The sequence below is a fragment of the Vicia villosa genome, linkage group LG5 (assembly GCF_029867415.1).
Source record: "Vicia villosa cultivar HV-30 ecotype Madison, WI linkage group LG5, Vvil1.0, whole genome shotgun sequence".
Classification (NCBI taxonomy): domain Eukaryota; kingdom Viridiplantae; phylum Streptophyta; class Magnoliopsida; order Fabales; family Fabaceae; genus Vicia; species Vicia villosa.
The window spans coordinates 62,768,103-62,794,985 of NC_081184.1; the positions used below are offsets into that span (position 1 = coordinate 62,768,103).

Below are 26,883 nucleotides of genomic sequence, written 5' to 3' on the forward strand. Positions count from 1 at the left end.
GTCTTGTGTTTCCCGGTTTTGAAACAAACTCTACACCATTTCCCAAGAACATAATACTTGCCCAATCCAATTGTCGAACCACAAACATACTTCATCAAATTCCTCTTATGTAGTTCCATCATTTCACGTTCATTGAGATGACCCAAACGCGTGTGCCACAATTTGGTTGCATCATTATCACTTTCAGCAGATGCTACATCACCCATAACTGTGCCCAAACAACTTATAAATGTTGCTTGCAGTCCTCCTTGTCATCATCACTACCATTGCATCCTTGCTAACCCTCATGATGTCTCTATATCCATCTGACCAGAATGAATAAACATTCTCTTGAAGAGTACCCAGAGAAATCAAATTCTTCCTCAATTATGGAACATAACGCACCGCACTCAATATGCGCATGCGACCATCATTCAAAGCAATTTTAATTTTCTCATTTTTAGTGATGGTACAAGTTTTATTATCACTTAAATAGACAAAACCAAAATCACCTAATATAAAATAGTTGAACCACTCCTGGTGCGATGTCATATGGTAGGAACACCGAGAATCAATAATCCATGCATTAGTGCACTTTGCATATGAAACACAAAGCAAATCCTCTTCACTGTAGGAACCATCAAAATGAACTACATTTGCTGAACTATTATTTCCTGACTTGTTTAGACAATCCCTCTTTCAATGACCAATTTGCTTGCAACCATAACATTATGATGTTTTTTCATCCTTGGACTTGAATCTCTTTTTCTTTCTAGAACTCACTATCTCACCCTTGCCTCTGCCACAATCTTGACACCCCTTCACAAATAAACCTTCACTTGAACTTCCTCCTCTTTCCTCTAGACTTTGGCGACGTTGTGCGTGTTGCAAAATAGTAGAAGAAATAAAATCCTATGCGATTGTTTCCTTCCAATATGTGAGAGTGATCACTAAGTGATCATAAGAGCTTGATAAAGAGCACGACAAAATAATGACTTTATCCTCATCGTCAACCTTCACACCAAGCCGTGTCAAATTACCGAGGATGTTATTGAGAGCGTTGACATGAGCTTGCAAATAATTTGTTCATGAGCGTCTTAGACATGTAGTGATTTTCCAATTTATTCCAAACATCCTCCGGAGTTATGAGGTTTAGAATATGATTCATCACATCATCAAAAACACTTAACAAACATGCGATCTTCTCCTTCACCTCGTTCCAATCAATGGTTCTGATGTCTGTTGGTTTCTCATCACGAAGCGCCTTCTATAAACCTAACTGAGCTAACAAATCCTTAACCATTCTTTGCCATAAACCAAAATTGTCCGTTCTGTCGAACCGAGTCACTTCAAATTTCTCACTTCCTAGATTAAGAGTCATCTGATACCCATTGTTAGAATAATAACACAAATACATATCAGAGTAGAGAGAAAGACACAAAAGCTTTGTTCACGCATTTCAATCAAATTACTTACTTCTGCGACTATAGAGTAGCTATAGTTCCCTTTATTTATGTCTTGTAAAAACTATATTGGATTACAATGTTAAAAACCATATATATAATACCAAATTTTAATTTATCTAACACCTTAATTCTTAATTTTTTTCAACAAATAATTATCTATACCTTTAATTATCTCAACAATATAAACTATAGTTTCAATAATCTATAATTATCTGAATAATTTATAATTATCAAAACAATATGAGTTGAACTAACTACAACCCATAATTATTTCCGAATATTCAATTCAATAGAATAAAAAAAGAAAAAGCTAATCATATTTAAAACGTGATGATGACATTAATAATAATTAAAATGAACTACCACACCGCGTCAATCCATGTGTTTTTGTTTTTGGACTATCATCATCAACAATGTGATAAGTAGTTGAAAATGAATAAATAAACGTAGTTGGGATCCAAAAACAAGCTTAGAAGTGGGAGCGGTTGGTATTTGGGACAACATGACGATTGGTTCTTTCTTCATCAGAGCTTCCAGAGCTCTCACCACTCACCCTTTCTCCTCCAACTTCCTGCTTCTCTGTACTATCAGGTTCTTTCTTTTCTCTCATTCACTTCAATTACTAATAGTAATTATAATTTCTTCTTCCCAATTTTAGGAAAATTTTAGGAATGGGATTTGAATTAGTCTTTCCTGAATTAGCTTCTTAATGGATCCATTGGTGACCTTAATCTATTTAAATCCTCCAATATTTTTTGATTTATTAAGTAAAGTAGTTGATTACCATAAACAAACAATACTCCAATTAGTACCGTTAACATCATTGTTCTTTGTTGTGCATTTATGGCAATGGAAATACTACAACATATAATTTGGATAATTTGGTCTCTTTCATTGATTTGTATAATTTTTTAATCTATGTGGTCAAATGACAAGATTATTGTAACACAGTATATTTATTTGGGTTTTAATTGATGTGAAATGGTTCAAAGTTGAAATTAATCATTGAATAATAGTGTTTTATCTCTTAAAAAGTTAAGTGAACGAATTTTAAAATAAATATTAAAGTCACAAGTGTTTAAAAAGCTTTTCTTAACGGAGTGTCATGCCACTGCCACAAGTATTTTATAGATTTTAGTTAGCAAATCTTTCTATTTCATTGAATCTAATTGCTCTTGGAAATTGCAGCGGTGGAGGTGTGGTGGCACTCTCAGAATCAGAATCACAATCAGAAGCTGAACGTCCTATTGTTGAAGATCATGAGCCGCGCAAAAAGAAAGTAGTTGTCCTTGGAACTGGATGGGCTGCTACCAGTTTCCTCAAGGGTTTGGATGCATCATTATATGATGTTCAGGTTGTTTCGCCTCGTAACTACTTTGCATTTACTCCCTTATTGCCAAGTGTCACTTGTGGGACAGTTGAAGCTCGGAGCATCGTTGAACCCGTCCGAAACATCATTAAAAAGGTGGAACAAACTAAACAAGAGTTCCAAGAATTTATATTGTATATGGTTTTTTTAAACATTAATTGATGTAAATGAAAATGAAGTGTTGTTTTGATCCTTAACTCAAAACATGATCATTTGAGTGAGGAGTGACTTTGTTATGTGTCTTGAGATGTTTTCCTTTTCTTTTTGTTGCTTTTCAAGGGTATTCTGTCTAGTCTTTTGATAATGGAGTTTATTTTGTTTCTTTTCCCATTGCAGAGTAAAGGAGAAATAAAATTTTGGGAGGCAGAATGTGTCAAGATTGATGCTGCAGGAAAAAAGGTTTTTTGCCGGTCTAATATTGAAAAGCTAGTGGGAAGTGGTGAATTTTCTCTGGACTACGACTTCTTGGTTGTATCGGTAGGAGCACAAGTAAATACTTTTAATACCCCGGGTGTCAAGGAGAATTGTCATTTTCTGAAGGTAAGTTTATTTGTTTTATGTATAATCATTAAAAGTCTATTTTTTCCACATCTAATCCAAAATGTTTTATATCATCGCTTATAGGATGTCGAGGATGCTCAGAAGATCAGACTGTCTGTAATAGATTGTCTTGAGAAGGCTGTTCTTCCAAGTCAATCTGAAGAGGAGCAAAGGTCAAATCTTCATTTTGTAATCGTTGGAGGAGGTCCTACTGGTGTTGAATTTGCTGCAGAGCTTCATGATTTTATCCAAGAAGATTTGATCAAATTATATCCAACCGTTAAAGATAAAGTGAAGATAACGTTAATTCAATCTGGGGATCACATTTTGAACATGTAAGAGAGATATTAAATGTGTCAGTTATTTTCTGATGCTTTTAAAATCTAAAATGAACATTGCCTTAGTAAAACTCACAATTCAGAGAAAATACCGGCTTCAATCTTGTAGGTTTGATGAAAGAATAAGTTTATTTGCTGAGCAAAAGTTTACAAGAGATGGTATAGAAGTTCAAACTGGATGCCGTGTTTTGAGTGTTAATGAGAAAGAAATTACAATGAAGGTGAAATCAACAGGAGTGGTTTCCTCTGTGCCTCATGGATTGGTTATCTGGTCCACTGGCATTTCTACTCTTCCTGTTATAAAGGACTTTATGGAAGAAATTGGTCAGGTGCTGTTTTACTCCACGCATTCCCGAAACACATTTTTCAATTCATTTGTGTTAAGGGGAAGATAATCAGTACTTTCCTACAATAAATACTATGCTAGTTCCAATGTGTAATTAATTTTATTCTATGGCTGAAAATCAAAATTAATTATGATATGGGTAATTTATAGAAGCTTGAATTGATCTACGTGCAGACTAAAAGGCACGTACTAGCAACTGACGAATGGTTGAGAGTAAACGGATGTGAAGATGTGTTTGCCATTGGTGATTGCTCATCAATAAAGCAACGTAAAATCATGGTACCTCTTAAGCCTTAAACTTTAGATCAACATTGAATTTATTTATGTGATGATTAACCTATTATCTCTGCTTCTAGGATGACATCTTGGACATATTTAAGGCCGCAGACAAAGATAACTCCGGTACCTTAACCGTAGAAGAATTCAAAGAAGTGATGGATGACATAATCTTAAGATATCCTCAAGTTGAATACTATCTACAGAAGAAACATATACTTGATCTGAGGGTTCTGTGGAACGATGCAGAAGGAAATGAAAGAAAAGAAATAGACATAGAAGGGTTGAAGCTTGCCCTTTCTGTTGCAGATTCACAAGTGAAGACTCTTCCAGCAACTGCACAGGTATGCATCATTTTGTCGGTAACTGAATGCTTCCTCATGTAGAGTTTTCTGTCATAATGCCATGCGAAATAAGTTTTTAACGTATCAGTATATGTAGGTTGCTGCGCAACAAGGTGCATATCTAGCTAGTTGTTTTAACCGCAATGATGAATGTAAAGATCATCCCGAAGGACCTCGACGATTTACAGAATCTGGACATCATCGGTTTCTCCCCTTCCGGTAAACCACGTGCTTCATATATAATGCTTGCATTGTTTTCTGTATTTCTGAATTTATGATTACATATTGTTATTATGAAAAGGTATAAGCATTTTGGGCAATTTGCTCCATTGGGCGGGGAGCAGGCAGCAGCAGAACTTCCTGGAGACTGGGTTTCCATCGGTCACAGCACTCAGTGGCTTTGGTATTCTGTATATGCAAGGTATTGCTGTTTATGATACAAAACAAACTTTGTTTTACTTTTTGTTAACCATATATTATTTATAGATACAAAACATTTGCTGCGTTATTCAACTTGCAGCAAGCAAGTGAGCTGGCGCACACGGTATTTGGTCGTGTCCGATTGGACTAGAAGATTCGTCTTTGGGAGGGATTCAAGTCGAGTTTAATTTGACCAACAAACAGAATAAACGTGTGAATTATTGTGTCTTGTTGTTTCTCTGTTAATTCTTGCACCTAATACTTCATGTATAGTGATCTCAATTCTTGATTTGAAACAGTTTGAGAAAGAATTACCACCAACGTTATTTGGACATGATATTGAGTTGATACGTTTTTGTTAATTTAAAAATCACTTTTTTACCATAGTACAACTCAAATGATAAATCCATATGCAAATTCCAATTGAATATTTTCCACTGCATCAGATTTAATGTGAGATTCTAACTACTAAATTATTTGGAAAATAAAGTGATAATCAATTGCTTATAATAAATGAACGCAATAATATAATCATAATTCAATGCAAATAAACCAGATAGAAATAACAGTGACTATAACTAGTAGATATTAAAATTTAATTCACTTGAAAATTAAATTAAAGTTGGAGAGTTGAATCATGGGTAATACAAGTTAATTGGAGTATGGAACCATCCAAATAGGTGGTGGATCCATCTTATTTATATCAGGAGTTAAGAGTCTGATGCTTGAATCTTGAAGATTGAAAACACCCCAATCATGTCCACCGTATGAATAATCTAAATTCATCTCTTCCCATCTATCATCACTAAAGTAAATTAAATTTTCTTTGTTATCACATTTTGAGGAATCTACTAACTTTGACTCATTAGCACCCACAAACACAACTTGACCTTCTAAAGAATTCATCTTTTCCCACTTTCTCTTCACCAAGTTAAGTTTGTAAACATTAAAATGTTTTGTTCTATAAGGACAAATTTCAACTTGATCTGATAAACAACTTCCTTCATAAACTACTTCACCATTAGCATTAACGAAGTTACCAATAAATCTTTCTATCAACAAGAAATCTCTTTTGGACATCACCAAATAAAGTTTAGTTGAAAATTTATCAGTTGAAAATTTTACCTGTTCTTCCTTATCTAAAATCATGGTTGGATAATTAATTTCCAAAACCTTTTTTGGGAACTTCTGATGAAGAAAATCCCATCCTTCAATTGATCCATCTTCATCCAAAGCATAAAGAATGTTATTATCAAACACAATATCAGAATATAATCGTTTCGCATCAGAGAGCTCAACCCACGAAGCATTATGGTTATTGCAAAAAGCAATTCTGCATGGGCTATCATACATGATAGCAAGAGTGTATTGTGAAGGAGATGGAGAAGACATCAACACTGCTTTGGATACAAAGGTTTTGCGAAGAGATTGGACATAATAAGAATAAGAGGGGACATTTGCATGTTTGATGAATGATCTGGTAAAAGGTGGAACATGAATAAAAGTGTTGGAAGATGGATTTAGAAGAAAAGGACAACCTTTGTTGTCAAGAAATATCAAGAAATTGTTTGAAGAACCTATACACCAAGCACCTTCATAAGACTTGAAGATAGTGTTCCAAGTATAGAATTTGCCGTGGAAGAGAACGAGAATGTTACGATGAACGTTGTTGTCTTCATAATCTGTTTCTTGGTTGAAAGAAGGAAGAATGACATATGGAGCCGATGAGAGGAAAGCCATACTCATTCAAGTTATGGTGTAATGTATTTGGAAGAGATTCTCAAAATTATTTATAGGCAAAAATATTATATCTTGTGTGGGTTAATTATGTCTCACCTGTATCTAGATTTTGTAAGAACATATATATTGATTTTTTCATGAGATCCGATAACATACCGTTATATTGATTTTTTTTTTGTGATGGAAATAAGATGATCTAGATTGTAAAAATATTCACAATCAAAAGATACCAAATTACAGAAAAACATTCTTAGTATAATTATAAATTTTGAATTCGGTATGAATATAATATCTTATTCTACTAAAATTTATTATATAACAATATATTTAGAAAAAATCTATATAGAAAAAATATATAGCAAAAATATATATAAACCATATTTTTGTGTGTAAATCGGATTATTTTTGGAAGCTTTTTGATTTTGCATTTATTGTCGTATAAAAGTAGAAATTTGAATGTAAAATGTAAATGAATTGACAAATCTATCTATTAAAGACAAAATTCATTTAATAAATTCTTTAAAATTCATCCAACAATTTAAGATAAATATTTAATACATTCATTAATACAATCTATCTATTAAAGTTAAAATTCATTTAATACAATCTGTCTATTAAATATAAAATTCATCTATCAATAAAATAAATATTTTAATTTATAGTAATTTATTTATTTGTAAAATATTTACAGAAATAATTATTCTGTAAAAATTTATATTCCTTAAATATTTTTTCTAGTATAAAATTTCATAAAAATTATCTTTTAAATTATCTCTCTTACATAGAAAGAGAGAGATTGAGTTATCTTTTTATAAAAATATTTGTAAAGAAAATAAAAGAGAAATAATTTGTACATTTTTCTTATTATATATATATATATATATATATATATATATATATATATATATATATATATATATATATATATATAAACATTTTTTTTTGTTATAATAGTAATTCAATAGATTAGAAGTATATAATAAGAATGTAGTCGGTGAATTGGATCATCCATATTTTTAATTAGATATATTTGATCCAATCTATTTATTTTAATTTTATATGAAGTGAAAAAATTGGATGAATTATTTATTAAATAAATTGGATGGATTTTACATTAGTGAATCCAATTACAAGTTACAACTTCTTCACACCTAGTATCTCGACATTTTTTTGTTATTAGTAAGTAAATTGAAAACAATATATTAAAGAAAGTCTACTATTCTATCATTTATTAGAAAATTGACCAAAATTTCATATTAACCTTTTTTTAAAAAGATTTGCACTAAAAATTGGACAAAATGGTAACTAACAAAATCACCCTATCACTTTTCTATTTTCTAATAAGTATTGTACACTTGTCACAATCAAAGCTTCAATCATCCATCCTCACTTTTCTCTATTCTCTCTCTTTCTTCATTATATCCCAACCCTTTCTCTATTCTCTCTCTTTATTTTAAACTGTAATAATTCAATAATTTTTATCATATTTTTTATTTATTATCATTAAAAATGTAATTTATCAAATTGAATAATAATACATAGTGATTCAAACAATTAACTTTTTATCTTACGGGTCACTATCAAATTATTACCTTTATTTGTAAAAAAAATTCTTATTTTCAAATGTCAAATTTTTTCTTTATCCATGTCACAAGTTTTTTATTATTATTTAATTCAATTGAGTTTATATAGTAATTGTTTATTTTACAATTATGTAATTCTATTTAAGTTAACATGTGTATCTAAATACATCATTTATCAAGTTTATCATTATATTTTGTATAATATTTATTGTAATATTTTGATTTCATAATTTTAACTTAGAACCTAATTTTTTTGTGGATCATTATTGTAACTTAAAACATAATTATTGGCGTATTGTATGAAGTTAATGTTCAATAAATAATGGGTAAAATAAAAATTGATTTGGAGGACCACATTTGAATTTAATCAATAGATATTGACATTTTTTTTTTAATTTGGCGAGCCAATGCTGCAGAATATAAAAAGTCTTATGTATTGTATAAAATGTATTATTGTAGTTCTGGAAGTAACAAATTCATGTTTGCTTTGGAGAAGTGGAAAACTTTAAGGGTTCCAATGAAGTAGGAAAACAACCATTGCATGCAATCCAGATCAAAACCACAAAGAAGGAGAGATGTTTGGATCGAGAAAGCCCTGTTATGGTTACATATTAGACAATGATTGGTACAAAATAAGGTAAGAATTTGCAGCACTGGCTTGATTCAAATGCACAATGGTATTCCGATTTTCTTCCTTTGTTTTTCATGTATGTTTTGAATTTGTTCTTAAAAAATGCAATGAAACCTCAATTAATGAGAATAATAGCTTTGAAAAAGATAATCTTTTATTGATGGAATATAGCTGTTTGGAAAGTGTCATACCCCAAAATTTTCCCACTATATTTCAAGACATTCTGACTCAAGCAGTCTCCTCAGATTCCTATACATCTCCATACTCAAGAAATCCCTCAAGGGTTGGATAAACAAATCCTCTCCTAAACAATCAACCCACAATTAGGGTTTTGATTCTCTCAAAGTAGAATCAAGTTCTAAGACCTCAAAGGGATCCCATGATCTCTCATAGGCTTCAAAGTATCCTCATACTAAGTTTCAAGCCTTGGTTCACAAGATTGCCCAGTCAATTGCTCGAAAAGTCAATAGTCGACCAGTTTGACCTAAAAGTCAACTACGGTCAACATACAATCAAAACTCCTGATTTTTGGTTGACATCAACATTTTGAAGTTACATTCATCATTTGATCAAGGTCTGATCATGATTCATCAAGAAAAGCTAAAAAATCATCCAAAGGAAAAGTTTCTAAATTAGGGTTTTAAGGAGAAAAGTCAACTGAACTTTGACCAACCATAACTTTCACATGGTTCATCAGAAATTTCCCAACCAAAGCCTAATTTGAAGGAAATTGAATTCTATTGTAATACCCGGTATTATAATTTTCCAATTACCAATTCTAAATTAAATGGAGGTGAGTAATGGATAAATATGATACACATTCTTACTAGTAGGTTTATCACTTAAACCATGACAATTAGTGAAAATGAGGGTATTATGGACATTTCCCACTTAAATGAGAATTAAGGCTTGTTTGGCTTTTTCATGTTTCTAACCATTTTGAACACAAAACCAGAATTTGGTGAGGGGGAGAAAGAGAAGGAAGCGTGGAAAGAGAGGAAGAGAAAGAAGAGTCCCAAAACTTGGTCCAAGCTTCATCTTTGCATGCAACAGATTCTGTCCCAATTCTTGTTCCTATCATCTCCATCTTGCTTTCAGCTCTGTCATCATCATCATCTTCTTCATTCCTAAGGTGAGTCCTTAGTTAGATACTTTGGGTTTGCATGTGAGGGTTTCAATTGGGGTTTAGGGAATGTGAGCAATATATGAATCAATACTGCTAAACATGTTAATCCTGTTATAATCCATGCATGCTGAAGTTTCTAAGTATGTTGTATGCTACAATTTCGTTGGAACTGTATTGGTAGTGCAGGGGATCAATCATAGAGCTTTGGGACTGTCTTAGAACCCCTAAAAACGCAGAAAAATGGTTCTGGTTCAGTGTAACCGGTTACGGGTTTTGGTGTAACCGGTTATGCTGTTGAAAAACTGAGAATCTGGGCATTTTGCGTGACCGTAACCGGTTACGGTTCCTGGTGTAACCGGTTACACTGGGCGCAGAATGAAAAATTCAGCAGATTGGGGAAATTCATACCTCCCATTTCGTGTGTCCGTTTGACATGTACCATATATCGTTAGAAAGCTAATTAAGTGTACTATCTAGGAAAATTAACCTCGGTGTTTGAATATTATTTTTTGATATATCTGACGCACCTTCAGTAAAGAGCGACATGGATAACATATGAATATCATGCTGTTATATTGAGTTTTCCTCATTATTCTCAATTACTGTGTTATGTTATTGTGTGTTGTGCTGAAAATATGAAGACACCGTCGTTTGGGTTAAACGATCGGGTTGATTATTTTGTTTGTGACCTTGACTTTATGTCATATTTCTGTATGCTTGAATCGAAGTGGCCGGAAGGCTAGATTGGGACGCTGCTCTAACCGTGTAGTCTATGAGCCCTTCCGGACCGTGTAGTCCAATGGAATAACCCGTTCATGTGTATTGTTCGATATGGTGTGCATCTGAGCTACCGTTGCAGTGTGCTCGTGAGTTTCCGTACGGGGTTTTACTCACTTGGCGTTAACACACTTGCGTGCTCGGTATGGTGGGGTTATGCGGCTATGTAGGCTAATGCATAATGAGGTAACTCACCTCTAGTAAAGTCACGTAGACTAATACTAGGCTTTCTCCCGATGGGCTCAGGCGTCAAGGTGGTGGTTTGTACTCGGCGTAACTCACTAGCGTGAAGAAGGTTAACGGATCAATGATGCCATATAGGCAAGAGTCATCTCGCGGCCATTTAGGCTTGTGCGAACCGTTTAACCGTCTTGCAGTGTGCTTGTACAAGTCCCTTGACATATAAGCAGGAGGTTACTCATCGAGGATGCATTTATTCCATAATCTAGCCGAGGTTGTTACACTTCTGGATTCCCCGTGTGTGGATGCGGGTTTGCATACTTGTTTGCCATACAATGTGTATTTGCTTGAGACAAGTCCAATGGTGGACGAGTCGCTTTGTTTACTCCGTACTTGTACCGGAAGTGAGAGTAACCCCGAATCCATGGTGGATTCGTGTATTTTTGTATGTCCCTTTTAGATCCGAGCGGACTAATAGGATAGGCGGACTCACTGAGATTTAGTAATCTCATCCCATTCCAATTATTTATTTTTCAGGTGGTTCGAGGCAAGATCGCAGTAAGGGAAAGATGGATTAGATCTCTTGGCGATGCTTGGATATTTCTTTTAGTTCTTATCGTGCTTTCTAGTTCATGTATTTTGGATATGTACTGATATGATGTATTTGTATTTTAGCCATGATACATTCGGCCTATGTATTCGTGTACTTCTATTTTCCGTTGCAAACATTATGTATTTGTTGTCTTATGAACCATATATAATACTTTATGCATATTATTCTAGACAAATATGTGTGGAGTGTTACATCTATACAACTTTGTCTCTCTATAGCCAAGGCCAACAATGCTTCATTTGGGAGATATAAGTCAAAACATTACAGGTCATTTTAGAAGCTCGCAAAAAGCAGTTTTTTGTCAGGAACCATATCTTCAAGATAAAATTCTCAAATGCAAAAAAGGTTCCAAAGTGGCTTGTAGAGGACATCTTGTGCTTTCCAAAAAGTTCTAGATCCTCTACATATGATAAATATTGAAGGAGTTATGGCTTGAACAAGTTGGTCAATTTTGAGAAAATGCATGAAAATCTAAGTGAGGAATTTAGTATTTTTAAGTAATGGGCCTAGAGTTTCGGATGTTCCACGTGATAATAAGCTTATTAAAGGCCCAAAGACCATTTGATAATTATTTTATGATTTTATTACATTTATTTTTGGATTTATTCATTTAAATTCAATTTAAATCAAATTAAATCAAAAATAAATCAAATCAAATCATACAAAAGATGTCATTCATTGAATCTAGACCTAGTACACTTAAAAGGCCAGAAAGCACGTTGAAGAAGTTGTGGAAAATAGATTGAGCTTAGTTTAGAAAGTTTTCATATAATTTTCCAAAAAAAATCTTTTTAAATCATTGCAAGACTTTTGGCCCAAGTTATTAACCCTAATTCTCCCTCTATATAAGCATAACAACATTCAACATCAAGGGGACGAAACCCTTATCTCATACGCATCCTCCAAAGTTCCAAATATCACATAAAAGAAAAAAACTTCGTTTTCAGGGTTGCAGTCACGTTCCACCAAAGCTAATCAATCCAATCCCTTCTCAAGACACCAAAGAGTAAGTACTAACCATTAGAGGCGATTTAAAACGCTCGGAACAAACATACATGCTCATCATTGTTTTCCATCTTTGAAAGTTTGCATTTTTAGTACTATTGTGTTATAATCTAAATCGATGTTTCTAATGTGTTCCTGAGGTGTTTTAGTACAGGTCCAACGTGCCTTACGAAAGCTCTAAGCCCTAAAGCATGATACGCCATTATTAGGGATTCATATTCATGAAGCTTCAGACTTGGAGTTCCAGGCCGTATTAGACTAAAATAATCATTCCATGAAACTCACAATGTTTGGTTTAGTGGACTAGGGTCCCCTTCGTTCCCAGCCATGGCCATTTTTAAAGGTTTTAGATTCACGAAATTCAGCTACGAGTTGTTTTGCAGGAATCTTAGCAATTTCGAAGCTACATTCGTAGCTATTTTTGCAGCTTCTTTCATACAGGGCACAAGGAAGAAGATAGTGCCATTCGCCAGTCAAAATTTCTATTTTCTCTTTCCATCGGTGATTGGTTGGTCCACGCGTATGGAACCAGTTTGAATTATTTTCTTGACTTTTCAGCATTAACTATTAGTTTCATATATTATATTTGTGAGGTAATTGATTAACAACTAACGTGAAGCAGCAGGCGTGGTGAGAAAGCGTTGTATGCACCATTGAGATCCTGGGTTCGATTCCTCCCAGGGTGATTATTGTTAACAAATTATTCACTTGCAGATTCAGTGTGCACGCTTTCATAGATCAGCCACGCACCTTCGTTTATTGGCCTTCGGATTGGTTTCAGGGACAGATCTAACGGACCCAAGCGCGTCTGTATGATAGAATCCTCATGGATTCACCGCGGGAGATCCATGCCAAGTTTCACTCTTATTTTCTTCACTTTTTTTTATTATTTATTGAAATTAACCCATCTAATACTTAATTAACCCAAAAATTTATACTAAACTCTAATTAACAAATAATTATTAGAATTAGGTTTTGATTAAATATTTTTTTATCACTCATCATTTAATTTAATTAGGTTGTATATAACTTTTTAGGTTAATTATTTAGGCTTATTATTAATCTTGTAAATAATTTAGGTTAATTAATTAGGCTTATTATTAATCTTGTAAATAATTTAGTTTAACTAATTAGGCTTATTATTAATCTTGTAAATAATTTAGTTTAACTTGACCATCAAATGTTTATCCCTCGCGCTCTTCTCTTTCTCATCTCGAAACCAATGTATGACGCATGTTTGCTCGTTTATTCACTTATTTAAAATTTTAGAAAATGTGTATAGGTCGCAAGTTTTATTGTAATAGCTTAGATTTAATTTCTGTGTTTAATTCTTCGCAATTTAAATTATATATATATATATATATATATATATATATATATATATATATATATATATATATATATATATATATATATATATATATATATATATATATATATATATATATATATATATATATATATATATATATATATATATATATATATATATATATATATATATATATTGTGTTAGATGTATGCTTAAACTAGGGCGTGTATGGTAAGACCGAATCAAACGTTAGCTCATTAAAAAATACAAGATAAAAATACTCGAATCTAAATCAATTGCACACACTCACCCATAGGGTACGCCCCTCTTGGTTGCCTTCGAATATATGGTCGTGTCCCTAGAATATAGAGGTACCCATTAGCAAAATTCCTAACGATTAAAAAATCATCACAAAGATCATAAGTCCCTCGATGACCCTCGATGTTGCCTACGAATATATGATCTGGTCCCTCGATTGGTTGCCTACAATATGATGATTGTCCCTTCGAATTCGCTAAAGGTACCTCTACTTGTTGCCTTCAACGACCTCCGATGACCCTTCGATTCTCCCGCCCATCCAATCAATAGGACTACCTACCCTGAATGGTAAGGATAGCCCTATCTCTCTCAGGAGAGCAAAAAGTATAGAAAAAGACCAAACTTATGGTAGTGTTCTTAATTTGATTGCTCAATTAAAAAGGTTTTTCGCACCTCTTTTTTCTAAAACTAAGGCTACGCTTTTAAGCTAAAGTCCTTAAACTTCTTTTCAAAACGAACAAACAAACATGAGCTAAGAAAATTAAGAGCCCATAGATAACTACGGATGAAAAGGATGCTAAGACCTTCCCTTTTCATAATCTATCCCCCGAGCCTCTTTTTTCTTAAAAGGTCTTTTTCTTTTCTTTTTTCCCTTCCAAGATATTGGATAAAATAAAAGTCGGTAGCGACTCTTGCTCACCGCAACATTGTTTGCTTGCGAAAATAAAAGTCAGTTCTCCCACCGAGTTACAGGACTGGCGACTCTGCTGGGGAGTCTATAAGAGGGGTTCACCTTAGGGCTTAGTTCATTATAAATGTTTTCAAATTGTTTGTTTGTGTGCTTTATTTTTAAGGGTTTGTTTTGGGGTTATTTGTGGGAAAGATTCTAACCCGAATCTCGAGATGCCTTAGGTATGTGGCAATAGACCAAGGAGACTGTACGGCTCGTCCCGATATGGTTGATCTGGTGGCCACTGTTAGTGCGATACTTTGGTTTGTTCTGATGGCCCTTAAACTTAATCAAGGAGACATTAGGCTACCATGTAGTGTCATCAAGCACTAATATGCCCTTAGAACCCTAGTGGAACTTGACTTTAGCCTATTAGGAAGTAGCGAGATGGCCGAATTTGGATTCCTGACCGAAGTTGGTTGATACTCGAAGCTACCCTCATTGAGATCAATCTTCCAAGATGTTTTCGGTTAGCCATCCGAGCGCTAACTGAGATAATGCTTTCGAGAACGATCGGTGATATGAGACTCCCTAGAACCCGATTACTATTCTAGGACAGATTGAACCAACTAAACCTCAAGGGGGAGGGTACTCACCTATGGACTACATGCAAGCCTTTGAACCTAGGGTTTTTGGTGTGACTTGTTTGTGTTTGTTACTTACATGACATCATGACATCATAACATCATAACATCATGCCATAAGCATTTTACTAACCATTTCGAGGACCGAGGAATTTATCTTTGTTCTTTGTTGTAGGTCATGGCTCCCGTTACCAGGAATTTCATCAAAATCAACTTTTTAGGAGTACCTTCCGAGCTTAAGGAGTTAGTCTCCGAAATTCCCGGAGGTTCTCAATTCACCGAGAGATATGGTTATTTACCCAGACTGGTCACCTAAGGTTTTGAAGAAGATATGATGAGAGTTCTGTTCCAGTTCTTTGATCCTACGCATCACTGCTTCACTTTTCCCGACTATCAGTTGGTGCCCACCCTAGAAGAATTCTCTGAACTACTTGGTATACCCATTAGGAACCAGATGCCTTTCACAGGTTTGAAAGAAGTTCCGAAGTCTGAATTCATTGCAAGCGCCCTTTCTGTTGCAGAATCACAAGTGAAAACTCTTCCAGCAACTGCACAGGTATGCATCATTTCATCGGTAACTGAATGCTTCCTTATGCAGAGTTTTCTCTCATAATGCCAGGCAAAATAAGTTATTAACATAATAGTATATGTAGGTTGCTGCACAACAAGGTGCATATCTAGCTAGTTGCTTTAACCGCAATGATGAATGTAAAGAGCATCCAGAAGGACCTCGACGATTTACAGAATCTGGACATCATCGGTTTCTTCCCTTCCGGTAAACCATGTGTTTCATAATGCTTATATTGTTTTCTGTATTTCTGAATTCATGTTGACATCTTGTTATTATGAAAAGGTATAAGCATTTTGGGCAATTTTCTCCACTTGGCGGGGAGCAGGCAGCAGCAGAACTTCCTGGAGACTGGGTTTCCATTGGTCACAACACTCAGTGGCTTTGGTATTCTGTATATGCAAGGTATTGCTGTTTATGATACAAAACAAACTTTGTTTTACTTTTTGTTAACCATATATTATTTATAGATACAAAACATTTGCTGCGTTATTCAACTTGCAACAAGCAAGTGAGCTGGCGCACACGGTATTTGGTCGTGTCCGATTGGACTAGAAGATTCGTATTCGGGAGGGACTCAAGTCGAGTTTAATTTGACCAACAAACAGAATAAACGTGTGAATTATTGTGTCTTGTTGTTTCTCTGTTAATTCTTGCACCTAATACTTCATGTATAGTGATCTCAATTCTTGATTTGAAACAGTTTGAGAAAGAATTACCACCAATGTTATTTGGACATAATTGATATGTTTTTGTTAATTTAAAAATCAATTTTTTTACCATAGTACAACTCAAATGATAAATCCATATGCAAATTCCAATTGAATATTTTCCACTGCATCAGATTTAATGTGAGATTCTAACTACTAAATTATTTGGAAAATAAAGTGATAATCAATTGCTTATAATAAATGAACGCAATAATATAATCATAATCCAATGCAAATAAAACAGATAGAAATAAGAGTGACTATAACTAGTAGATATTAAAATTACATTCACTTGAAAATTAAATTAAAATTGGAGAGTTGAATCATGGGTAATACAAGTTAATTGGAGTATGGAACCATCCAAATAGGTGGTGGATCCGTCTTATTTACATTAGGAGTTAAGAGTTTGATGCTTGAATCTTGAAGGTTGAAAACACCCCAATCATGTCCACCATATGAATAATCTAAAGTCATCTCATCCCATCTATCATCACTAAAGTAAATTAAATTTTCTTTGTTATCACATTTCGAAGAATCCACTAACTTTGACTCATTAGCACCCACAAACACAACTTGACCTTCTAAAGAATTCATCTTTTCCCACTTTCTCTTCACCAAGTTAAGTTTGTAAACATTAAAATGTTTTGTTCTATAAGGACAAATTTCAACTTGATCTGATAAACAACTTCCTTCATAAACTACTTCACCATTAGCATTAACGAAGTTGCCAATGAATCTTTCTAACAACAAGAAATCTCTTTTAGACATCACCAAATAAAGTTTAGTTGAAAATTTATCAATTGAAAATTTTACCTCTTGTTCCTTATCTAAAATCATGGTTGGATAATTAATTTCCAAAACCTTTTTTGGAACCTTCAGATGAAGAAAATCCCATCCTTCAATTGATCCATCTTCATCCAAAGCATAAAGAATGTTATTATCAAACACAATATCAGAATATAATCGTTTTGCATCACTGAGCTCAACCCACGAAGCATTATGGTTATTGCAAAAAGCAATTATGCATGGGCTATCATACATGATAGCAAGGGTGTATTGTGAAGGAGATGGAGAAGACATCAACACTGCTTTGGATACAAAGGTTTTGTGAAGAGATTGGACATAATAAGAGTAAAAGGGGACATTTGCATGTTTGATGAATGATCTGGTAAAAGGTGGAACATGAATAAAAGTGTTGGAAGATGGATTTAAAAGAAAAGGACAACCTTTGTTGTCAAGAAATATCAAGAAATTGTTTGAAGAACCTATACACCAAGCACCTCCATAAAAGTTGAAGATAGTGTTCCAAGTGTAGTATTTGTCGTGGAAAAGAACGAGAATGTTACGATGAACGTTGTTGTCTTCATAATCCGTTTCTTGGTTGAAAGAAGGAAGAATGACATATGGAGCCGATGGGAGGAAAGCCATACTCATTCAAGTTATGGTGTAATGCATTTGTAAGAGATTCTCAAAATTATATATAGCCAAAAATATTAAATCTTGCGTGTATATATTAATTATGTCTCCTTAACATCCCGATTTATTAGAATATTCAAGATCTTAAATCATCTTGATATATATTTGATTTTTTTTAACGAGATCTTTGTCTAACTATTTGTTATATTAGATAGTAAAGATATATTCACTACAGCAAAAAAATATAAAGAGTAAGAAAATCTTAGTAAAATTATAAATTTGGAAATCAGTATGAATAATAATATTATTTTTATTAAAATTTACTCCAACAAAAAATATAAAGAGTAAGAAAACCAATCTTAGTAAAATTATAAATTTGGAAATCAGTATGAATAATAATATTATTTTTATTCAAATTTATTCAAATTAGTAATTTATATATGCAATGGAGTAAGGATAAAATTTATCATCAAACAATATCCTGATTTGTATATGTTTTTGATATGTATTTATTAGGTTCTTCTTATTCACGGTTTTAGAAAAAAAAATATTTTTACTTGAAAAAACAGAATTACAACTAATTTTATAAAATTATAATTTTTGAGTTCAGTACAAATAATTTTTTTAATTAAAATTTATTATTATATTATTTTATCAACTATCCAGATCTATATATGTTTTTATATAATGCACATATAAGGCACAAAAAATTAGATTTTTTGACAATAATAGGATAATATAGATCGTAAAAAATCAAAATATACAAGGGAGTAAGGATAAAATTTATTATCAAACAATCAAAATAAATTAAGTATCCTGATTTATATATGCTTTTTGATATTCTATTTATTAGGTTTTCCTTATTCACGCTTTTAACAAAATAAAAACAGAATTACAAGTTACTTTGTAAAATATAATTTTTGAATTCAGCAAAAATAAATATTCTTTTTTATTAAATTTTATTATTAACTATTTTATCAACTATCCAAATTTATATATGTTTTTAAATATTACACTTAATAATTTTTCCTTACTCAAACTTTCAAAAGAATAAAAGATATTAAATAAAACAGAATAAAAATAATAATTGTTGTAAACCACAAGTCTTTTTCATCTTAAAAAATCTTTTTAAATTCTATTTGAATGCACATTTCTAAGTCCTATCATTTGTTGAATTAAGTTTTGGGTTAATACCTATTTTGCCCTCTGTCATATGTGGTGTAGTTAAAAAACCCCTGCAAAAAAAAAGTTGCAATTATTACCTTAACAAATTTGAAAAGTTTTAATTTGTACCTTTAGCCAGCCACCTCATCCAAAATGCTGATTTGGCAGTTTTTTTTTAAAATTTTTAATGAGTTGTTATTCCACCTCATTTAATGAAGATGGGTATTGACATTATTACCCTTACCTCTTACACCATTAAAAAACAAATTTTTATGTCATTTTTTCGTTTCATTTCAAACCATACTTTTAGGGTTCTTCAATCTATTCGTCTTCAACCTTGTCAACCTGCGTTCGTGAGTTTGCTCCGAAGGAGAATACGACTTCGCCTTGACTCAGTATCAAGCTCCATTCGTGTTTAATCTGACTCTGCTGATAAAAAAGGTATGTTTATTCTCTCAAAGTTTATATTCTTATACAAGTACAAGAATGTGGTCCCAAGTGAATATAGTTCTAAAATAGTGTACGGGTTTTTGTTTGTTTTCTGCAGGCATGGGTGTGTTTAGTTTAGTGTTTCACCATGGGGGAAATTTTGTGCAAGACAGTCATATGTATTACAGAGGCGGTATTGAGACTATTGTTGAAGGTCAGGACGAAGTTAAATGGAGTTTTTTTGAAGCTGTAAGTCTGGTTAAAGATTGGGGCTATGAAGGTTTTAGGCTATGGAGAAAGATTCCGCAAATGGATGAAGGCTTTACAAATGTTGTTGATGATGTAGGAGCTGCAGAAATTGGTAAGCATTGTATGTCTTATAAGGTTGATGGTCATGTTTGGGTAGAGCATGGTGTAAAAGGCATGATGACCAAGGTGCTATTACCTAATGTAGATGACTTCAACACCTCTAGTGAAGATGAATGCAGTGGTGATGAGGTTGATGCAGGACAATGTTTTGATGACAGTGAAGAGGATAGAGTAATTGAAGAAGAAAAAGAACAATTTGAAGAAATGGAGGTAGTTGTTCCAGCTAGTGGGAATAGGGTGGACATCAATGGGAAATCAGTAAGATTCAAGCTCTGTGCATCCAAGGACCCCAAAAAGATGAAACAAATGAGAATGCTAAAGAAGGTCAATGTTTTGGTTCCCAAGAGTGTCTTAGGATCTTGTTCAAAGAGGAACACAAGCAAAGGTGAAGATGTGGATTATGCTAGTGAGGAACTTGAAAGTGATGATGCTGATGAAAGTGACATAGATGACAAACCTTCCAAGCCAAAGTATGAGAAGTTCAGATCAGAGCTGCTTAACAAAGACTTCCAATTCAAATTAGGTATGGAGTTCATATCTCTTACTGAATTTAAAGATGCTATTAGGGAGTGGTCAATCTTAAATGGTAGAGAGATAAGTTTTGTTAAGAATGAGTGATATAGGGTTAGGGTTGAGTGCAAGGGTAAATGTGGCTTTTTAGCATTGTGTAGCAAAGTGGGAGACAACCACACTTACTAGATAAAGACATGGGTGGGGACCCACACATCTGCAAGGGTATTGAATAACAAGTCTGCCAATTCCAAGTGGGTATCTAAGTTAGTGGTAGAAAAGAGGAAGTCACAAGGTAAAGTCAAATTTTCTGAAATTATGTCTGAACTTAGACAGAAATATTTAGTGGGCATAAGCAAAGGGAAAGCTTGGAGAGCAAAAGCTATGGCTGAGGAAATAATTGAAGGTGATGCAAAGGAACAATATAATATGTTATGGAGTTATGCAGCTGAGTTGAGAAAACATTGTGCTGGGAACACTGTCAAGCTGAACACTGAGAGAATTAGTCCAACACTACCACCAAGATTTGGTAGATTTTACTTCTGTTTTGATGGATGCAAGAAAGTGTTTACCAAGGGTTGTAGACCATTTATAGGGGTAGATGGGTGTCATCTAAATACACAATATGGAGGTCAGTTGTTAATTGATGTAGCAAGGGACCCAAATGACTAATATTATCCTTTGGCATTTGGTGTGGTGGAAGCTGAGACAAAAGAAAGCTGGAGATGGTTTATGCAATTGCTAATGGAAGACATTGGAGTTGGGAGAAAGTATGTTTTTATTTCAGACCAATAAAAGGTAATGCTAATGTTGCTTATTCATTTGTATGTTAAACTGCTTATAGAGTTTTGTTGATGTTATACGCTTTTAATGTTATGTGTGTTGTTGGTTTTAGGGGCTTGTTAGTGTCTTTGAGGAAATGTTTGAGCAAAATGAACACAGGGTCTGCCTCAGACATTTGTATGCAAATTTCAAGAAGAAATTTGGTGGTGGAGCTGCCATTAGGGACCTTTTAATGGGGGCTGCAAATGCAACATACTTCCAGGCTTGGGAGAAGAAGATGAATGAGCTTAAACAACTTGATAAGAAGGCATGGGATTGGCTGATGGGAGTGCCAACCAAACTATGGTGTAAGCATTCATTTTTATTTTATCCTAAGTGTGACGTTTTGATGAATAACTTGAGTGAATCATTCAATAGTACCATATTACAAGCTAGGGATAAACCAATACTCACTATGGTAGAATGGATTAGGAACTATATGATGAATAGGATAGCTAATAATATTGTGAAGCTTGATAAGTGGAAGCACAATGTCATGCCCAATCCTAGGAAAAGGCTTGATAAGGAAACTCATTTAAGTGGAAAATGGATGCCTACATGGGGCAGTGGTGATTTGTGGCAAGTCCATCACCCATATAATGGATTGCAATTTGTTGTTGATCTTGGGAAAAAAACTTGCACTTGTTGCTTTTGGGATCTTGTAGGCATACCTTGTAGGCATGGTGTTTCTGCATTGCAATATCAGAATTTAGATCCTGAGAAGTATGTTGAGCCTTGTTACATGAGAGAAGCTTATAGGGCATGTTATGAAAACAATGTGAGTCCAATAAATGGCATGGACATGTGGCCTACTGTGGATGCTGAAGACTTGTTGCCACCACAATACAAGAAGGGACCTGGAAGGCCTAAGAAATTGAGGTTTAGAGAGTTGGATGAGAGTGGTTCAAGGACGAGGAGGGTAGGTGTAGCATATAGATGTACAAAGTGTGACAAATTTGACAATAATTCTAGGAAGTGTCAAGCTAAGGAGCAAGATCCTAATGCACTAAAGAGAAAGGTATTGTGTTCATATCTTTGTTTACAATGTTGTTGATATATTTATGTCTTTCTTATATTTGTTACTTAATAATGCAGAGATATACTCCCAGGACCAAAGTCTCTAAAATATCTGAAGCAACTACTGCAAATGTTGATGGAGGTGGGAGTGTGGCTGATGGACATCAAGAGGATACTGCAAATGTTGATGGAGGTGGGAGTGTGGCTGATGTACATGTGGAAACTGTAACACCCTTCTAAACCCCGCAGAAATTAATAGAATAAATCAGAGTAAAACATGAAACAAGGGTGCCACAATTAATTAAAACAAATAAACCACATTATAGTCTTAAGTCATGTTTTATTAGGAACGAATTTACCAAAACACAATCATATTCATCACAGCGGAATAAGAATACATCACCAACATGACTAATGGAAATATAATCCAACACCAAATAAAATAGAGTAATCTCATAAAACTCTAAACTATCGTCCCCCAGTGTTACAAGACCAGAGCATGACCGACACGACCCAAAACAACGGATAAAATCTACGATTCATCCTCACCGAGCACTAATGCCGCTACTCCTCAATCTTAAAATTGTCAACAAGTAAGGGTGAGTCTCATTCTCAATTAATCAATGTTATGCATTCATAAGTAACAAAACATCATAATATATCATTTACCCAATTTGTCATATATTCAGATTTCATTCATCATTCATCAATTCATACAACAATAAATCATACAACATAACACTGGAATCCATCCAATCATGTTATGACAAAATGCATTTTGACTCAACTAACACTATGCATGTGGTACCAATCATCATCTAGGGAATAAATACACCGACCAATCCAACATCAACAAGATACAGCCCTGCCAGCACAGATTCCACACAATGGGAATCATTCCCTTCACTGTATCCAACATCATCAAGATACAGATTCACAATGCTTATGAATGAATGCAAACATATATGCAACATACTTATACCATCATCAACAAATGAGTAAAATCATATTATACTCACATCATCATCATCATCATCATCATCATCAAAGTATGTTCATATACATTAACATCATTCAAAATAACTCAATCATCATTCAATCAAAATCAATCATGAATTAATCACAAGATTATTTCATCATAAACATCATTCAATCATCACCGTCATATTATCATAAAATCATAATAATAATCACAACAAATCCATCACTGCATCAACACATTGTCACATTAACGAATATATGTGCACAATGTTACATTCAATCATACATGTCAACATATAACATACAATAATCACCTTAATTAATAATAATAACATATCATCCACCGTCACATTAAAACATTGCCATACTCACACAATTCCACATATGCACAATGTATATAGCCAAAGAAATTAAATAAATTTTTAAAATCATTTAGGCCACCGCCCATCTCACCATTTCATCATATAAAATATTTAATTTTCTTTACTACGCCCAGAACGGCACTAAGAAAGGATACACGGATCAAAAGATACGCTATTTCAAAGTTTGGGAAATATTCTGAACAGCAGGGTCCGCTGAGCGACCGTCTAGCGCAAATTCCAGTAGCGTTCTCGCGATTCTGCAGAAATTCAGTTCTGTGACAGACCTGCGATTCCGCTACAAATCCACCCAAAATCGATTCTAAACATCATATACAGCCATACAAATATCGATTTCATCATCACACATCATTATACATCAAAACAACACATCAATAACCAACAATCTATACAAATTCATCAATTATCCCAAATCATAACTTACCTAACAATATCAAATCCCAGTATACCCAATCGAATCGAATCATACGTTAATCCATCCTATTACCCATAATCACATAATAGAAATTAACCGGAAGAGTCCCCCTCACCTTAGCCAAGAATCTGGACTTTTCTCCTTCTTCTCCATCAAATCCGTAAGTCTCTTTTCACCACTTTCAGCAAGAATCTCCAATCTTCAAACCCGCTTATCTCCCTCATCGAGAACTTCCATGACACGAATTAATATATCAAATCGAAGGAAATTTCGTGTGGAATCCGAATCTTTAAGAATTACCTGATTTGGAGTTACGAGCAGAAAGTTATGACCCATTTTGTGAGGGCTGCACCATGAATACAAAAATCTCTTTTCTCCATAAATTCTCCTTCTCTCCCTCCTAGGTTTTCCTTCTCTATTTCTCAATTTTCTCTTATTTCCCTGTTTTATTAAAACATGACATAATTTAGTAATGAGCTCAACACTTAACACCCCCTCATTACTAAATACCCCACTTGGCCCAAAGACCAATACTCCATAATTCTTCAAATTAGTTCAACGAAAATACAAAATAATTCTAAATAATAATTTAATTTCCGATTAAATTAAAATTAGAAAATATGGGGTGTTACAACTCTCCCCCACTAAAAGAGTTTTCATCCTCGAAAACATACTTCAAGTGAAAAGTCTCGGATATGAGTCCTTCATCTGACTCTCCAGTTCCCAGGTAACATTTCCCTAGTCGATGCTCAAGATTCATCTGACATAACCAACAGACAGCATGTCTCATACATTCAATCTCAGCTCTGACATCGCATTCGACCACCTAATGGCGTACCACTTGCTATATCTCCAAAAGGTTAACGACAATGAAACGTCCAGGTCCGACCCATACAATACGCCCAATAACTGAATAATATAATTACTCAATCTATGGTATGATCACACCTTATCAACACTGCAGTAATGCATACCATCTACCGAACTTACCAACCTTAGACACACTTTTCCATCTGAGCGATAAAATAATACTTACACTTTTCACCAACCGCTTCCTTCAAGAAACTCAATAACAACGTTCCTCTATCATTGAATTTCAACTATTTGACTCCTCTCAAGTCACACCAGCAATTATCCAACACGTTACATTCCGCTTTTGATGCACTATCCTTATTACTCATTACAATCATCATCCCCAATTAGATTTCTTAGTTTTGCCTAATTCCAACTCTCTTTAGTCATTCGTTTAAAATCCTCCTTTACCATACATGGTACTAATTTACCACTTAGCAATACTTATACTCATTCAACAACAAATTCCTGAGTTACTACATCTATTAAGACACTCCAACCATCGGAACGAGTACACATGAGTAGTTATAATCACACTCATCAACCTCAATATACCATTGCTTACAAAATAGCTCAATTGAGTCCCACTCTTCTCCGAGAATTAAATCAACTTCGTCCTTCATAGAGTATAATTCCTCATTATATCTGGAAATCTAAAATAATAACTTTCAACAACACAAAATTATTATAGCATCATATAGTATCAACTCATCATCTTAACTCCGCCGAATACATACTCGTTAACTACGTACAATCACAATAACATATTCATCATCTCGGCAATTATTCAAAAGGGTTCCAATTCTCTGTTACAACATCCTTACATCCACTGGATCATAAATCCAACATATAGATCAATACATGTTCTCTACGTAGGCTCCCGACATATTTATTCCTCACTGCCCACGAGTAGTACTCACAACACAACTCCACGTCACACTTTTGTTGTGCGACTCTGATTACCTTACTTAAGTCACCGTCCAATATGTTGCACTCTTTCATATTCACTTCTTCCTAAATTCACACAACATAGTGAGTGATTATTCTCACGGCTTAGTATTCATGACATCTTATACCATTAAGGTAACAAACAATCTCATCCCTTCTATATGATTCTGTCTACTATCAACAAGAGATTAAGGGTGATCAAGTCCTCAATTTGTCAATAGATAGCCGACAACCATATTTAAGCATAAACTGTCGTTACTACATAATAGTGTCCTTTCTGAGTTTGCACTCAACTCATTAACATCGTCATAGTCCAATAATTCACTACGGTATCCTTCTTCTGGAATATTCTTTCAAAGCTCAAAAACATCAAGAACACAAACCCGCTCACTAAACCTCATCATACCATTCTCGTCGATTCTGAATTCACCGCCTTTACCTTGGTAATTCAAAGTCAACTTATCGATCAACTCAACATCAGTTTTTTGACCTTCTCTAATCCCGTCAAGAATACCACTAGTCATCTTTAGCATACCCAATCTAACACTATTAGGAGTACTGTCATACCCTAATTTTTGACCCCCCCTGAGATGGCATATCTTCAGGATTTTTCATCAGGTCAAGACAAGTTCCCAGAGCAGTTACTTCTCCATCTGGTATCTAATCGAGGATGCTCAAAGACAAG

General features: G+C 34.0%; 5 protein-coding genes across 7 annotated transcripts; 3 read left to right on the forward strand and 2 right to left on the reverse strand.

The window, feature by feature from the left end:
* Positions 1 to 1,856: 1,856 nt before the first annotated feature.
* On the forward strand, positions 1,857 to 5,412 carry LOC131601713 (external alternative NAD(P)H-ubiquinone oxidoreductase B1, mitochondrial-like). Of its 3 annotated transcripts, none has more exons than XM_058873583.1 (10): positions 1,862 to 2,036; positions 2,634 to 2,910; positions 3,151 to 3,354; positions 3,439 to 3,689; positions 3,802 to 4,021; positions 4,213 to 4,317; positions 4,395 to 4,658; positions 4,756 to 4,877; positions 4,960 to 5,079; positions 5,145 to 5,412. In XM_058873583.1, exons 1-10 carry the CDS (start codon positions 1,948 to 1,950, stop codon positions 5,227 to 5,229), a joined length of 1,737 nt encoding a protein of 578 aa, XP_058729566.1. In that variant the 5' UTR covers positions 1,862 to 1,947; the 3' UTR covers positions 5,230 to 5,412. The 3 variants fall into 3 exon arrangements, with proteins under 3 accessions (XP_058729567.1, XP_058729566.1, XP_058729565.1); XM_058873582.1 differs by having other exon boundaries at positions 1,866 to 2,036; positions 5,179 to 5,412; XM_058873584.1 differs by lacking the exons at positions 4,960 to 5,079; positions 5,145 to 5,412 and having other exon boundaries at positions 1,857 to 2,036; positions 4,747 to 4,878.
* Positions 5,413 to 5,729: 317 nt separating this feature from the next.
* LOC131604742 (putative F-box protein At5g55150) lies at positions 5,730 to 6,818 on the reverse strand. Its single transcript, XM_058877164.1, has one exon. It carries the CDS (start codon positions 6,816 to 6,818, stop codon positions 5,730 to 5,732), a length of 1,089 nt encoding a protein of 362 aa, XP_058733147.1.
* A 9,253-nt stretch (positions 6,819 to 16,071) lies between these two features.
* Positions 16,072 to 16,901, forward strand: LOC131604743 (external alternative NAD(P)H-ubiquinone oxidoreductase B1, mitochondrial-like). The gene is made up of 4 exons (XM_058877165.1): positions 16,072 to 16,173; positions 16,271 to 16,392; positions 16,471 to 16,590; positions 16,690 to 16,901. The coding sequence occupies exons 1-4, from the start codon at positions 16,072 to 16,074 to the stop codon at positions 16,775 to 16,777; spliced, it is 432 nt and encodes a 143-aa protein (XP_058733148.1). The 3' UTR covers positions 16,778 to 16,901.
* Positions 16,902 to 17,234: 333 nt separating this feature from the next.
* Positions 17,235 to 18,323, reverse strand: LOC131604745 (putative F-box protein At5g55150). Its single transcript, XM_058877166.1, has one exon. The coding sequence runs from the start codon at positions 18,321 to 18,323 to the stop codon at positions 17,235 to 17,237; it is 1,089 nt and encodes a 362-aa protein (XP_058733149.1).
* A 1,467-nt stretch (positions 18,324 to 19,790) lies between these two features.
* Positions 19,791 to 20,891, forward strand: LOC131604746 (uncharacterized). The gene is made up of 2 exons (XM_058877167.1): positions 19,791 to 19,916; positions 20,023 to 20,891. Exon 2 carries the CDS (start codon positions 20,025 to 20,027, stop codon positions 20,889 to 20,891), a length of 867 nt encoding a protein of 288 aa, XP_058733150.1. The 5' UTR covers positions 19,791 to 19,916; positions 20,023 to 20,024.
* Positions 20,892 to 26,883: the final 5,992 nt, after the last annotated feature.

Excerpts from the sequence above, each read along its gene's own strand:
- LOC131601713 (XM_058873582.1), top strand. The coding sequence starts at position 1,948 with ATGACGATTGGTTCTTTCTTCATCAGAGCTTCCAGAGCTCTCACCACT. Across the intron at positions 4,022-4,212 it reads TTATGGAAGAAATTGGTCAG|ACTAAAAGGCACGTACTAGC; the intron begins GTGCTGTTTTAC and ends ATCTACGTGCAG. Across the intron at positions 5,080-5,178 it reads TGGTATTCTGTATATGCAAG|CAAGCAAGTGAGCTGGCGCA; the intron begins GTATTGCTGTTT and ends TTCAACTTGCAG.
- LOC131604742 (XM_058877164.1), bottom strand. The coding sequence starts at position 6,818 with ATGGCTTTCCTCTCATCGGCTCCATATGTCATTCTTCCTTCTTTCAAC.
- LOC131604743 (XM_058877165.1), top strand. The coding sequence starts at position 16,072 with ATGCCTTTCACAGGTTTGAAAGAAGTTCCGAAGTCTGAATTCATTGCA. Across the intron at positions 16,174-16,270 it reads CTCTTCCAGCAACTGCACAG|GTTGCTGCACAACAAGGTGC; the intron begins GTATGCATCATT and ends TAGTATATGTAG. Across the intron at positions 16,393-16,470 it reads CATCGGTTTCTTCCCTTCCG|GTATAAGCATTTTGGGCAAT; the intron begins GTAAACCATGTG and ends TATTATGAAAAG.
- LOC131604745 (XM_058877166.1), bottom strand. The coding sequence starts at position 18,323 with ATGGCTTTCCTCCCATCGGCTCCATATGTCATTCTTCCTTCTTTCAAC.
- LOC131604746 (XM_058877167.1), top strand. The coding sequence starts at position 20,025 with ATGGGTGTGTTTAGTTTAGTGTTTCACCATGGGGGAAATTTTGTGCAA.